At 41.9% G+C, this 15,955-nt stretch overlaps 1 protein-coding gene and 1 long non-coding RNA gene across 3 annotated transcripts in view; one reads left to right on the top strand and one right to left on the bottom strand.

The window, feature by feature from the left end:
- Nucleotides 1-15,955, bottom strand: part of stab1 (stabilin 1) — a 204,171-nt gene that overhangs the window by 16,321 nt on the left and 171,895 nt on the right. For both annotated transcript variants that reach the window (XM_029774197.1, XM_029774196.1), the window contains exons 59-62: nt 12,048-12,241; nt 7,290-7,434; nt 3,469-3,602; nt 1,849-2,014 (exon numbers count right to left, since the gene is read on the bottom strand). In XM_029774197.1, the coding sequence (XP_029630057.1) occupies nt 1,849-2,014; nt 3,469-3,602; nt 7,290-7,434; nt 12,048-12,241 (639 nt within the window). The remainder of the gene's footprint in view (nt 1-1,848; nt 2,015-3,468; nt 3,603-7,289; nt 7,435-12,047; nt 12,242-15,955) is intronic.
- LOC115207224 (uncharacterized) lies at nt 6,919-7,653 on the top strand. The gene is made up of 2 exons (XR_003880943.1): nt 6,919-6,962; nt 7,047-7,653. It is a non-coding gene; the product is annotated as an uncharacterized LOC115207224 (long non-coding RNA).

Genomic DNA, 15,955 nt, shown 5'->3' with positions numbered 1-15,955 from the left:
AGGGCACATCTACAGGGAGACAGACAGGTTGTAATACACAGGACACATCTACAGGGAGACAGACAGGTTGTAATACACATCTACAGGGAGACAGACGGGTTGTAATACACAGGACCAAAGTCCACATCTAAATGTTGTTGAAAGACTGATGTGAAATGAAGAGGGATAGAGAGAATGGAGACAGTATGACTGGTAGGACTATATTCATATACCTGATCTAGGATCTGTTTTCTTTTCAAATCATAATTTAATTATTATATGGATATGGGGGGGACCTGATCCTAGATCAGCAATCCTACCCTGAGACACTTTATGACTACGGCCCTGATCCGTTGTGTATCTATAAATAGCAGAAAGTAAACAATTCCACATTTTCCTCATTGATTGGCATTGAGGAGAATTGGAATTTCAGTGTAGAGTACTTCAAGAATTTTCTGGAATTTAAATGAAGTCTGTAACAGTAAGTGGAGTCCAACCCTGGGTGATGGTGTTACCTGACAGTCTGTATGTGGAGTCCAACCCTGGGTGATGGTGTTACCTGACAGTCTGTAACAGTAAGTGGAGTCCAACCCTGGGTGATGGTGTTACCTGACAGTCTGTAACAGTAAGTGGAGTCCAACCCTGGGTGATGGTGTTACCTGACAGTCTGTATGTGGAGTCCAACCCTGGGTGATGGTGTTACCTGACAGTCTGTAAGTGGAGTCCAACCCTGGGTGATGGTGTTACCTGACAGTCTGTAACAGTAAGTGGAGTCCAACCCTGGGTGATGGTGTTACCTGACAGTCTGTATGTGGAGTCCAACCCTGGGTGATGGTGTTACCTGACAGTCTGTAACAGTAAGTGGAGTCCAACCCTGGGTGATGGTGTTACCTGACAGTCTGTATGTGGAGTCCAACCCTGGGTGATGGTGTTACCTGACTGTCTGTAAGTGGAGTCCAACCCTGGGTGATGGTGTTACCTGACAGTCTGTAAGTGGAGTCCAACCCTGGGTGATGGTGTTACCTGACAGTCTGTATGTGGAGTCCAACTCTGGGTGATGGTGTTACCTGACAGTCTGTAACAGTAAGTGGAGTCCAACCCTGGGTGATGGTGTTACCTGACAGTCTGTAACAGTAAGTGGAGTCCAACCCTGGGTGATGGTGTTACCTGACAGTCTGTAACAGTAAGTGGAGTCCAACCCTGGGTGATGGTGTTACCTGACAGTCTGTAACAGTAAGTGGAGTCCAATCCTGGGTGATGGTGTTACCTGACAGTCTGTAAGTAGAGTCCAACCCTGGGTGATGGTGTTACCTGACAGTCTGTATGTGGAGTCCAACCCTGGGTGATGGTGTTACCTGACAGTCTGTATGTGGAATCCAACCCTGGGTGATGGTGTTACCTGACAGTCTGTAAGTGGAGTCCAACCCTGGGTGATGGTGTTACCTGACTCTCTGTAAGTGGAGTCCAACCCTGGGTGATGGTGTTACCTGACAGTCTGTAACAGTAAGTGGAGTCCAACCCTGGGTGATGGTGTTACCTGACAGTCTGTAACAGTAAGTGGAGTCCAACCCTGGGTGATGGTGTTACCTGACAGTCTGTAACAGTAAGTGGAGTCCAACCCTGGGTGATGGTGTTACCTGACAGTCTGTAAGTGGAGTCCAACCCTGGGTGATGGTGTTACCTGACAGTCTGTAAGTGGAGTCCAACCCTGGGTGATGGTGTTACCTGACAGTCTGTAACAGTAAGTGGAGTCCAAACCTGGGTGATGGTGTTACCTGACAGTCTGTAAGTGGAGTCCAACCCTGGGTGATGGTGTTACCTGACAGTCTGTAACAGTAAGTGGAGTCCAACCCTGGGTGATGGTGTTACCTGACTGTCTGTAACAGAAGGCGTCGTATTTGCTGCTGGGGTCCACAGGGTCTTTGTATAGCACTATACCAACATGGTTGTCACCACACTTGTCCGAGGGAAACCTGGTTGGATAGCCCACTTTCTTCCCTTGTATCCATCCAGCAACACACAGGTGCATTCCCAGCTAGAGAACGACACAAACACATGAACTGCAACATCAGCGATGGGGCGTCAAATCAAGACAGTTACTGGTTGCATCCCGATTCTCTGCCCTTCTCCTAAAGTCTGCACTTGTACACTTCCCGGTCGTCATGGATTTAAAAGCATTGGCTGGAGCCTGGGAGTTTCCACTGACCAGGAGTGTGCAAGTGCACAGGGGGAGAATTGGGACACTGCCACTGTCTGGAGGAATTCTCACCAAATGAAGTAAAACTTCTAAATAGTGAACTATTACTTGAAATCACCAGTATCATGTAGCTGAGGGTTAATGATGTCCTGGTTCAACTTCAAACTACTGCCACCGCCCAAGAAGTTGAGTTAAATGGGCAGTCTGGGATTGGCACATCAACGTTTTGACTTTTTTTTAAAGTAATGATATATAGCTATTGATGAAAAGTATCAGGGTGACTGCTTTGTTGTTTTGAATCCCAGATGTTCCCCATTTTATCTGTATTTAACTAGGCAAGTCAGTTAAGATAAAATTCTTATTTTCAATAACGGCTTAGGAACAGTGGGTTAACTCCCTTGTTCAGGGGCAGAACGACATATTTTGTACCTTGTCAGCTCGGGGATTTGATCTTGCAACCTATCGGTTACTAGTCCAACGCTTTAACCACTAGGCTACGCTGCCTCTAACTACCAGGCTACGCTGCCTCTAACCACTAGGCTACGCTGCCTCTAACTACCAGGCTACGCTGCCTCTAACCACTAGGCTACCTGCCTCTAACCACTAGGCTACCTGCCTCTAACCACTAGGCTACCTGCCTCTAACTACCAGGCTACGCTTCCTCTAACCACTAGGCTACGCTGCCTCTAACCACTAGGCTACCTGCCTCTAACCACTAGGCTACGGGCCTCTAACCACTAGGCTACCCGTCTCTAACCACTAGGCTACCCGCCTCTAACCACTAGGCTACCTGCCTCTAACCACTAGGCTACCTGCCTCTAACCACTAGGCTACGCTGCCTCTAACCACTAGGCTACCTGCCTCTAACCACTAGGCTACCTGCCTCTAACCACTAGGCTACGCTGCCTCTAACCACTAGGCTACGCTGCCTCTAACCACTAGGCTACGCTGCCTCTAACCACTAGGCTAAGCTGCCTCTAACCGCTAGGCTACGCTGCCTCTAACCGCTAGGCTACGCTGCCTCTAACCACTAGGCTACGCTGCCTCTAACCACTAGGCTACGCTGCCTCTAACCACTAGGCTACCTGCCTCTAACCACTAGGCTACCTGCCTCTAACCACTAGGCTACCTGCCTCTAACCACTAGGCTACGCTTCCTCTAACCACTAGGCTACCTGCCTCTAACCACTAGGCTACCTGCCTCTAACCACTAGGCTACGCTGCCTCTAACCACTAGGCTACCTGCCTCTAACCACCAGGCTACCTGCCGCCCCGAGGAGGATGACCTCTGACCTGTTGTGCATCAGCCATCTGAGAGAAGGTGGCGAGCGTAGCCCCTTCAGCTTGACAGGCTAGCTCAGCATCTGTGTAGTTCAGCAGGTACTTCCCTCCACTGGAACGCATGGGGAACACTCCGGCAGTGTTACCTGACGACACAAAGGAATAAACGGTCTCTTAATAAAGATGGAAATAACTATCACTTTAAAAAGTAGAATCTGCAAAATGATGTTTCCATGAGCAGCACCGCAGAGCAAATCAAATCAAAGTTTATTTGTCACGTGTGCCGAATACAACAGGTATAGTAGACCTTACTGTGAAATGCTGAATTCAACAGGTGTAGTAGACCTTACAGTGAAATGCTGAATACAACAGGTGTAGTAGACCTTACAGTGAAATGCTGAATACAACAGGTGTAGTAGACCTCACAGTGAAATGCTGAATACAACAGGTGTAGTAGACCTCACAGTGAAATGCTGAATACAACAGGTGTAGTAGACCTCACAGTGAAATGCTGAATACAACAGGTGTAGTAGACCTCACAGTGAAATGCTGAATACAACAGGTGTAGTAGACCTTACAGTGAAATGCTGAATACAACAGGTGTAGTAGACCTCACAGTGAAATGCTGAATACAACAGGTGTAGTAGACCTTACAGTGAAATGCTGAATACAACAGGTGTAGTAGACCTTACAGTGAAATGCTGAATACAACAGGTGTAGTAGACCTCACAGTGAAATGCTGAATACAACAGGTGTAGTAGACCTTACAGTGAAATGCTGAATACAACAGGTGTAGTAGACCTCACAGTGAAATGCTGAATACAACAGGTGTAGTAGACCTCACAGTGAAATGCTGACTTACAGGCTCTAACCAATAGTGCAAAAAAGGTATTAGGTGAACAATAGGTAGGTAAAGAAATAAAACAACAGTAAAAAGACAAGTTATATACAGTAGAGAGGCTATAAAAGTAGAGGCTATATACAGTAGAGAGGCTATATACAGTAGAGAGGCTGTATACAGTAGAGAGGCTGTATACAGTAGAGAGGCTATATACAGTAGAGGATATATACAGTAGAGAGGATATATACAGTAGAGAACCTATATACATTAGAGGCTATATACAGTAGAGAGGCTATATACAGTAGAGAGGCTATATACAGTAGAGACTATAAAAGTAGAGAGGCTATAAAAGTAGCGAGGCTATATACAGTAGAGGCTATATACAGTAGAGAGGCTATATACAATAGAGAGGCTATATACAGTAGAGAGGCTATATACAGTAGAGAGGCTATATACAGTAGCGAGGCTACATACAGTAGAGAGGCTACATACAGTAGAGAGGCTATATACAGTAGAGAGGCTACATACAGACACCGGTTAGTCAGGCTGATTGAGGTAGTATGTACATGAATGTATAGTTATAGTGACTAAGCATATATGATGAACAGAGAGTAGCAGCAGCGTAAAAGAGGGGTTGGTATTACGATGAGCGTGATTAAAGACTATTTATACACGCAGTCACACAGAGTATCTGCATGTGTTCACGTCACGTTGATACAACGTAGTAACTACTGGACCAAAACTTCAGAGAAGAAATACATCCACAGGTACACCTCCAATTGACTCAAATGATGTCAATTAGCCTATCAGAAGCTTATAAAGCCATGACATTTTCAGGAATTTTCCAAGGTGTTTAAAGGAACAATCAACTTAGTGTATGTAAACTTCTGACCCACTGGAATTGTGATACAGTGAATTATAAGTGAAATAATCTGTCTGTAAACAATTGTTGGAAAAATTACTTGTGTCTTGCACAAAGTAGATGTCCTTAACCGACTTGCCAAAACTATAGTTTGTTAACAAGAAATTTGTGGAGTGGTTGAAAAACGAGTTTTAATGACTCCAACCTAAGTGTATGTAAACTTCCAACTTCAACTGTATATACACTACATGGCCAAAAGTATGTGGACACCTGCTTGTCCAACATCTCATTCCAAAATCATGGAGATGGTTCTCCCCTTTCCTCCTATAACAGCCTTCACTCTTCTGGGAAGGCTTTCCACTGCATGTTGGAGCATTGCTGCAGGGACTTGCTTCCATTCAGCCATGAGCATTAGTGAGGTCAGGCACTGATATTGGGTGATTAGGCCTGGCTCGCAGTCATCCTTCCAATTCATCCCAAAGGTGATCGATGGGGTTGAGGTGGGGGCCAGTCAAGTTTTTCCACTCGGATCTCAAAAAACCTTTTCTGTATGGACCTTGCTTTGCGCACAATGGCATTTTGCTGCTGAAACAGGAAAGGGTCTTCCCCAAACTGTTGCCACAAAGTTGGAAGCACAGAATCATCTAGAATGTCATTGTATGCTGTAGTGTTAAGATTTCCCTTCACTGGAACTAAGGGGCCCGAACCATGAAAAACAGCCCCAGGCAATTATTCCTCCTCCACCAAACTTTACAGTTGGCACTATGCATTGGGGCAGGTAGCGTTCTCCTGGCATCCACCAAATCCAGATTCGTCCGTCGGACCGCCAGATGGTGAAGCGTGATTCATCACTCCAGAGAACGCGGTTCAACGGCGGCGAGGGGAGAAATTTGACGAACTGACTTGTTGGAAAGGTGGCATCCTATGACGCTGCCACGTTTAAAAGTCACTGATCTCTTCAGTAAGGCAATTCTACTTGCAATGTTTGTCTATGGAGATTGCATGGCTCTGTGCTCGATTTTATACACCTGTCAGCAACCGGTGTGGCTGAAATAGCCGAATCCACTCATTTGAAGGGGTTTCCACATAATTTTGTATAGCGTATGTCTGTATTTCATTTTCAATAAATGTGCAAACAGTTATTAAAAACATGTTTTCACTTTGTCATTATAGGGTATTGCGTGTTGATGGGTGAGGGGGAAAAATATATATTTAGCTAGTATAGTTCCTTCTACATAGTAGTATTCTCTTGAAATGTGAGTTCTTGAGTTTCCCAGCCATAGTATATACAGTGGATATAAAAAGCCTACACACCCCTGTTAAAATGGCAGGTTTTTGTGATTGTAAAAGAATGAGACAAAGATAAATCATGTCAGAACTTTTTCTACTGTTTAATTATTATATCCACTGTACCTGTGATTGAAATCAACACAGGTAGGCATAACGTTATTGTTTTCATATATATATTATTGTCACTGGAAGTATTGCTATCAACACTAGACAGTTAGCTATTCATGTCACAAATCCAGACTTAATGCACAAACAGTCTGTTCTATGCCTGCTATTTCTATGCTCCCAGTTCTTTCAATTTTGTATTTGCTTATTTTACTTTCGGTTTTGTACGCCGACTTCCAACATCTGAAAAATAGAATATTTTTTGGTTATGGAGATATTTCACAGCGGTTTACATTGGTTAATTGATTCTCTACACTATACTTGCTTATTTTGTCACAAACTGAAATTAGGCAAACTATTCAGATTTTATCCAACCAGGAAATGGCGGAGCGAACTGTGGTAATGCAGGTCTTAGTTCAGTTCTGTGGTAATGCAGGTCTTAGTTCAGTTCTGTGGTAATGCAGGTTTTAGTTCAGTTCTGTGGTAATGCAGGTCTTAGTTCAGTTCTGTGGTAATGCAGGTCTTAGTTCAGTTCTGTGGTAATGCAGGTTTTAGTTCAGTTCTGTGGTAATGCAGGTCTTAGTTCAGTTCTGTGGTAATGCAGGTCTTAGTTCAGTTCTGTGGTAATGCAGGTCTTAGTTCAGTTCTGTGGTAATGCAGGTCTTAGTTCAGTTCTGTGGTAATGCAGGTCTTAGTTCAGTTCTGTGGTAATGCAGGTCTTAGTTCAGTTCTTACTGTGGTAGTGCAGGTCCTTGCACGTGGCCTGGGGGTCACATCCTCCGTTCTCCTCCAGACAGCGGTCGACGGGTGGAACCAACTTCTCCAGACACTGTAGCCCGTTCCCCACGTACCCATCAAGACACTCGCACTGACGCTCATTCTGATCGGATAAAACACATCAGGACATTACTAAAACCAAGGATAACTAGGTCTCAAAATGTACCGGAGGAGACGAACCTTGGACATTCTCCTCCAATTGCATTTTGAGAAAGAAATGAGGGGATAGGATGCAAGGAATCTGGTATTTTATTATGGATCCCAACTAAAGCAGCAGCTACTCTTCCTGGGATCCACACACAAAACATGAAACATGACCTAATACAGAACATTAATAGACAAGAACAGCTCAAGGACAAAACTACATTTCCATTTAAAAGCGGCTCACATAGCATTACAGTATCAATACATACAAACACTCTGGGTCCAATAGGGGAGCTGCGTTGTGCCGTGAGGTGTTGCTTTATCTGTTTTGTTAAACCAGGTTTGCTGTTCATTTGAGCAATATGAGATGGTACGGAGTTCCATGCAATAATGGCTAAACATAATACCGTACGCTTTCTTGAATTTATTCCGGATTTGGGGACTGTGAAAAGACCCCTGGTGGCATGTCTGGTGGGGTAAATGTGTGTGTCAGAGCGGTGGGTAAGTTGACTATGCAAACAATTTGGGATTTTCAACACATTAATGTTTCTTCCAAAAAGAAGAAGTGATGCAGTCAGTCTTTCCTCAACTCTTAACCAAGAGAGACTGGCGTGCATAGTATTTATATCAGCCCTCTGATTACAATGAAGAGCAAAACGTGCCGCTCTGTTCTGGGCCAGTTGCAGCTTAACTAGGTCTTTCTTTTAGCAGAACTTGACCACACGACTGGACAATAATCAAGATTAGACAAAACTAGAGCCTACAGGATTTGTTTTTTTAAGTGTGGTGTCAAAAAAGCAGAGCATCTCTTTTATTACAGAACTCTCCCCATCTTTACAACCATTGAATCTATGACTTAATCCTGCTAACTGTTCCAAATGTCCGAACTGAATTTGGTAAAATTTTATGTACTCTGCGCCATCGTCTTGGAACGCCTTACAAAATACTTTTAAACTGGAAGAACTTGGTCCTGATTGGTGTTTTTAAATCACTGATGAAGGATTTTGAGGCTGATTCCCTGACCTGTCAATGTTTTTAATTTGCTGTTTTATGATTTTGTTATACTGAATTCTATGGTTTTTACTAGATTACTTCTGTTTTTTCACGTTGTCTGTCTGTAATTGTGTAATGACTTGGTGCTGCCTATCTTGGCCAGGACGCTCTTGAAAAAACATTTCAAATCTCAGTGAGCCCTTCCTGGTTAAATAAAGGTTAAATAAATACAAAAATAAAAATGTTTTGACCATGACAGTTTACAATCTAAGATATCACCAAGTAATTTAGTCTCTAAAACTTGTTCAACAGTCACACCATTCATCACCAGATTCAGCTGAGGGCTAGACCTTAGGGAATTATTTGTACCACTTACAATGCTCTTAGTGTTTTCTCAACAACAGGTTATAGTCAATTGTTACGGATACAGGTAGTGTGTATCCTGTATGTGTATTTCTTTTCTCTCCTTCTCCTCACAGGTGGCAATCATCATTCCCCAATCAGTCAGTAATCAGAAGACACCTGCTCCTTTTCTATTACCCTATCACATCCCCTTTCCCTTGGTTTAAAACCCCAGTCAATCTCTCTCTGGAGTTCAATCTCACTCTCTGTGTTCAATCTCTCTGTGTCCATTTCTTTCTCTCTCTCTGTATTGATCTCTTTTGTATTGCTCCTACATGTCACATTTGTCCGGTTATCCTGTGAGTATTGTTTTGTTGTTTGACTGTTTGTTTGTTTGGTGGGAAAAGGGGGTACCCAGACCAGTTGCCCATGGGTATACATTACACGTAGGAAAACAGTGTCTAAATACCCTAGTTAGAACTGGGCGGGCCACCCACTGTATTTTTGGTTAGTTAGCTAGCTGTTATTGAGGTAGGCTAGTCTAGCTTAGGGGTGTTTTTGGATTATTGTTTCTTTGCTTGGGTCCAGCTCAGCCCCTTTTCTCACACCCCATTACCGTGTGTTTATAAATAAACCATTAGAGTTTGACGGTAGATTTCAGTTGTCTGTGGTTTTTGTTCTCACTGTTCCTTTTTCACAATTATTATTTGCATGAGTTATGTTACGGGTCTTGTTTCCATCCCTCCTAGACTGCAGGGCCAAAGGGATTTGTAATATCAATAATAACAAAGGCTGTACTGAAGTCTAACAGTCCAGCTCCCACAATCTTCTTTTTATCAATTTCTTTCAACCGATCATCAGTCATTTGTGTCAGTGCAGTACATGTTGAGTGCCCTTCTCTTTAAGAATGTTGAAAGTCTGTCAATTTGTTTACAGAGAAATAGTATTGTATTTGGTCAAACACCATTTTTTTTCCAACAATTTGCTAAGAGCTGGAAGCAAGCTGATAGGTCTGCTGTTAGAACAAGGAAAGGCCACTTTATCACTTTTGGGTAGCAGAATGACTCTGGCTTCCCTCCAGGCCTGAGGACAAACACCTTCCTCTAGGCTCAGAGTAAAGACATGACAGATAGGAGTGGCTATAGAGTCAGCTACCATCCTCAGTAGCTTTCCATCTAAGTTGTCAATGCCAGGAGGTTTGTCATTATTGATCGATAACAATAATTTCTCCACCTCTCCCACACTAACTTTACAAAATTCTAACTTTAGTTTTTTTATGCACGAAGACAATGGCTCACTGTTCGTATGTGGCATAGCCTGCCTACATTTTCCCACTTTGCCAATGAAGTAATCAATAAAATAATTGGAAACATTAAATGGTTTTGTGATGAATAAGCCATCTGATTGGATGAAAGATGGAATTGAATTTGTCTTTCTGCAAGATGGCGCCGACAGACATGGCAACCCTGCTTTCAGCTCCTGAGCAACATTGAAAGTATTTTTAATTTTTTTGTGTTATTTCTTATATTAATAGCCCAGACAGTTTTTGTTATTACATACAGCCGGAAACCTCCAACTTCAACACCACTTGACATGAGATCTTCTCTAAGCATTACAGGAATATGGCTCTGAATATATACAGCAACACCTCCCCCATAAGCATTCCTGTCTCTCCTATAGATGTTATATCATTGTATTGCTACTGCTGTATCATCAAAGGAATGATCTGTTAGTCTCAGAAATGACTAATATATTAATGTTATCTGATGTTAACAAGTTATTGAGTTCATGAACCTTATTTCTAAGCCTACATATATTCATATGGGCTATTTTCAGCCCTTTCCTGGGTAGTTAATCAGAGATAAGAATATGGAAAAGAGCAAATAAAGCAAGAGAAAAAATATACATTCAGCAGTCCATTAATCATTTGGTGTGTGTGCTGTGGGGTTGAGGCAACGAACCAATAGGCTTGGCTCTCTCATTCCTTCCAGGAGGGAGGGTGGACATTGAGCCTGTCGTAGCAGATGTAAGCAATGTCCCCACGCACTCTGGCAGCTTTCATGTCTGGGATCAGTTCTTTCCTCTTCTGGTGCACAGCTTCAGGATAGTCCTCAAGATGTATGTTCCTCTCAAGATCTTGACTCTTTCCAGACCAACTACCTTGTCCTTGAACCTCAGGCATTTGATCACTGTCGGCCATGAGCCTGTCACCCGGGCCGCTGGTGAGTTTTCCAGTCCTGTGGGCGCGCTCCACCTCAATCGTCCCGTGGTCCATCTTCAATTTCTCAGAGATCATTTCCCTCACTTTGTCCTCAGACTCCGTCAAGGTCTCGTGGAGATTCTGAAATTTCATCCATAACCATATTGTTCCTTCTTTAATGATCCCTGGAGATAATCTGATTCCTCAGTCATTGTTATAATGGATTCACACACACAGAACTGATGTCCTCTCTCAATGACTTACAGATTACTGTCATCTTGCCGTTCTCCTGTTTTAACTCAATGAGCTGAACCTGGGAGAACTGCAAACTATTCTTCAGGGCCTGGACCTCTCCGGTTAGGTCGTCCATTTTTTTTTATTAGTTGACTCCACCAGTATTTGGACAAAACCTTTTATTTATTTTGATGTTGTAACAACTGCTTGTAGAACTATTTTTGTTTGTTTAAAAGAACCGTCACCCGTGATGGAGACACACCGCTGTCCTCAACGGTACTCCCACCAGTTTTGGTCTTTATCATGGTAACAACGTAGGCTACGCTGTTACTCCTCACAGTTCCAGACAGGGCATGTCAGAGGGAAGATACACACACAGCCTGGGACACAAGCCGGTCCCAGCCACAATGGCTAACAGCGTTGCGGGCTGTGTTCAAGCCCTCAAGAAAACCCTGCTTGCTTGATAGCTAGCTAGGCTTGCAGCTAGCTAGGCTTGCAGCTAGCTAGGCTTGCAGCTAGGCAGGCTTGCAGCTAGTTTCTACACCAAACATCTCCTCAGACACGGCCTTGGCCGTCAGGATCACTGGACAGATTGTAGCGCTTCCTGCAACTGATGCCAACCGCGTCGCACGATCCAAACTGAAAAAGGTAGCTAGCTACTAACCAAACTTTTTCACTAGAACACCTTTTTTCAAAAAACTTTGCAAAACAACAAACCGAGCGCTCCCTCGTTCTGCTTTCAACAGGAAGGAAAGACAATTGAGAAAGAGCCAGAAAAACATGAATATGAAGCCACCACTCACAGGCCCTGTGAACAGGCAAGTAGCGAAGTCACTGCATCCTCCGTTGGTCTCTGCGACACACCTGTTGATAGGTGAGCAGACAGAGCCGTCACCCTCGTAGCCAGACAGACATGTACAGTTCACCTGCAGGTCTGTCTGGAGACAGGCTGCATGCTCGTGGCAGCCCCCGTTGTACTCCGCACACAGATCAGGAGCTGGAGGAGACAGAGAGAAAATTAATAATATAACAGGCTGGAGGAGACAGAGATAATTAATAATATAACAGGCCAGGAGCTGGAGGAGACAGAGAGATAATTAATAATATAACAGGCTGGAGGAGACAGAGATAATAATATAACAGGCTGGAGGAGACAGCGATAATTAATAATATAACAGGCTGGAGGAGACAGCGATAATTAATAATATAACAGGCTGGAGGAAAGAGATAATTAATATAACAGGCTGGAGGAAAGAGATAATTAATAATATAACAGGCTGGAGGAGACAGAGATAATTAATAATATAACAGGCTGGAGGAGACAGAGATAATTAATAATATAACAGGCTGGAGGAGACAGAGATAATTAATAATATAACAGACCAGGAGCTGGAGGAGACAGAGATAATTAATAATATAACAGGCCAGGAGCTGGAGGAAAGAGATAATTAATAATATAACAGGCTGGAGGAGACAGAGATAATTAATAATATAACAGGCTGGAGGAGACAGAGATAATTAATAATATAACAGACCAGGAGCTGGAGGAGACAGAGATAATTAATAATATAACAGGCCAGGAGCTGGAGGAAAGAGATAATTAATAATATAACAGGCTGGAGGAGACAGAGATAATTAATAATATAACAGGCTGGAGGAGACAGAGATAATTAATAATATAACAGGCCAGGAGCTGGAGGAGACGGAGAGATAATTAATAATATAACAGGCTGGAGGAGACAGAGAGATAATTAATAATATAACAGGCCAGGAGCTGGAGGAGACAGAGAGATAATTAATAATATAACAGGCCAGGAGCTGGAGGAGAGAGATAATTAATAATATAACAGGCTGGAGGAGACAGAGAGATAATTAATAATATAACAGGCTGGAGGAAAGAGATAATTAATATTATAACAGGCCAGGAGCTGGAGGAGACAGAGATAATTAATAATATAACAGGCTGGAGGAGACAGAGATAATTAATAATATAACAGGCTGGAGGAGACAGAGATAATTAATAATATAACAGGCCAGGAGCTGGAGGAGACAGAGATAATTAATAATATAACAGGCTGGAGGAGACAGAGATAATAATATAACAGGCTGGAGGAGACAGCGATAATTAATAATATAACAGGCTGGAGGAGACAGCGATAATTAATAATATAACAGGCTGGAGGAAAGAGATAATTAATAATATAACAGGCTGGAGGAAAGAGATAATTAATAATATAACAGGCTGGAGGAAAGAGATAATTAATAATATAACAGGCTGGAGGAGACAGAGATAATTAATAATATAACAGGCTGGAGGAGACAGAGATAATTAATAATATAACAGGCTGGAGGAAAGAGATAATTAATAATATAACAGACCAGGAGCTGGAGGAGACAGAGATAATTAATAATATAACAGGCTGGAGGAGACAGAGATAATTAATAATATAACAAGCTGGAGGAGACAGAGATAATTAATAATATAACAGGCTGGAGGAGACAGAGATAATTAATAATATAACAGACCAGGAGCTGGAGGAGACAGAGATAATTAATAATATAACAGGCCAGGAGCTGGAGGAAAGAGATAATTAATAATATAACAGGCTGGAGGAGACAGAGATAATTAATAATATAACAGGCTGGAGGAGACAGAGATAATTAATAATATAACAGGCTGGAGGAGACAGAGATAATTAATAATATAACAGGCTGGAGGAAAGAGATAATTAATATTATAACAGGCCAGGAGCTGGAGGAGACAGAGATAATTAATAATATAACAGGCTGGAGGAGACAGAGATAATTAATAATATAACAGGCCAGGAGCTGGAGGAGACAGAGAGATAATTAATAATATAACAGGCTGGAGGAGACAGAGATAATTAATAATATAACAGGCCAGGAGCTGGAGGAGACAGAGAGATAATTAATAATATAACAGGCCAGGAGCTGGAGGAGACAGAGATAATTAATAATATAACAGGCTGGAGGAGAGAGAGATAATTAATAATATAACAGATCAGGAGCTGGAGGAGACAGAGAGATAATTAATAATATAACAGGCTGGAGGAGAGAGGGATAATTAATAATATAACAGATCAGGAGCTGGAGGAGACAGAGAGATAATTAATAATATAACAGGCTGGAGGAGAAAGAGATAATTAATAATATAACAGGCCAGGAGCTGGAGGAGACAGAGAGATAATTAATAATATAACAGGCTTGAGGAAAGAGATAATTAATAATATAACAGGCTGGAGGAGACAGAGATAATTAATAATATAACAGGCTGGAGGAGACAGAGATAATTAATAATATAACAGGCTGGAGGAAAGAGATAATTAATAATATAACAGGCCAGGAGCTGGAGGAGACAGAGATAATTAATAATATAACAGGCTGGAGGAGACAGAGATAATAATATAACAGGCTGGAGGAGACAGCGATAATTAATAATATAACAGGCTGGAGGAGACAGCGATAATTAATAATATAACAGGCTGGAGGAAAGAGATAATTAATAATATAACAGGCTGGAGGAAAGAGATAATTAATAATATAACAGGCTGGAGGAGACAGAGATAATTAATAATATAACAGGCTGGAGGAGACAGAGATAATTAATAATATAACAGGCTGGAGGAAAGAGATAATTAATAATATAACAGGCTGGAGGAAAGAGATAATTAATAATATAACAGACCAGGAGCTGGAGGAGACAGAGATAATTAATAATATAACAGGCTGGAGGAGACAGAGATAATTAATAATATAACAAGCTGGAGGAGACAGAGATAATTAATAATATAACAGACCAGGAGCTGGAGGAGACAGAGATAATTAATAATATAACAGGCCAGGAGCTGGAGGAGACAGAGAGATAATTAATAATATAACAGGCTGGAGGAGACAGAGATAATTAATAATATAACAGGCCAGGAGCTGGAGGAGACAGAGAGATAATTAATAATATAACAGGCTGGAGGAGACAGAGATAATTAATAATATAACAGGCCAGGAGCTGGAGGAGACAGAGAGATAATTAATAATATAACAGGCTGGAGGAGACAGAGATAATTAATAATATAACAGGCTGGAGGAGACAGAGAGATAATTAATAATATAACAGGCCAGGAGCTGGAGGAGACAGAGAGATAATTAATAATATAACAGGCTGGAGGAGACAGAGATAATTAATAATATAACAGGCCAGGAGCTGGAGGAGACAGAGAGATAATTAATAATATAACAGGCTGGAGGAGACAGAGATAATTAATAATATAACAGGCTGGAGGAAAGAGATAATTAATAATATAACAGGCTGGAGGAGACAGAGATAATTAATAATATAACAGGCTGGAGGAGACAGAGATAATTAATAATATAACAGGCCAGGAGCTGGAGGAGACAGAGAGATAATTAATAATATAACAGGCCAGGAGCTGGAGGAGACAGAGATAATTAATAATATAACAGGCTGGAGGAGACAGAGATAATAATATAACAGGCTGGAGGAGACAGCGATAATTAATAATATAACAGGCTGGAGGAGACAGCGATAATTAATAATATAACAGGCTGGAGGAAAGAGATAATTAATAATATAACAGGCTGGAGGAAAGAGATAATTAATAATATAACAGGCTGGAGGAGACAGAGATAATTAATAATATAACAGGCTGGAGGAGACAGAGATAATTAATAATAT

This window comes from Salmo trutta, chromosome 14 (genome assembly GCF_901001165.1).
Source record: "Salmo trutta chromosome 14, fSalTru1.1, whole genome shotgun sequence".
Taxonomy (NCBI): Eukaryota; Metazoa; Chordata; class Actinopteri; order Salmoniformes; family Salmonidae; genus Salmo; species Salmo trutta.
Note: the sequence above shows the minus strand (reverse complement) of the source record. Positions and strands in the feature narration are given on the sequence as shown.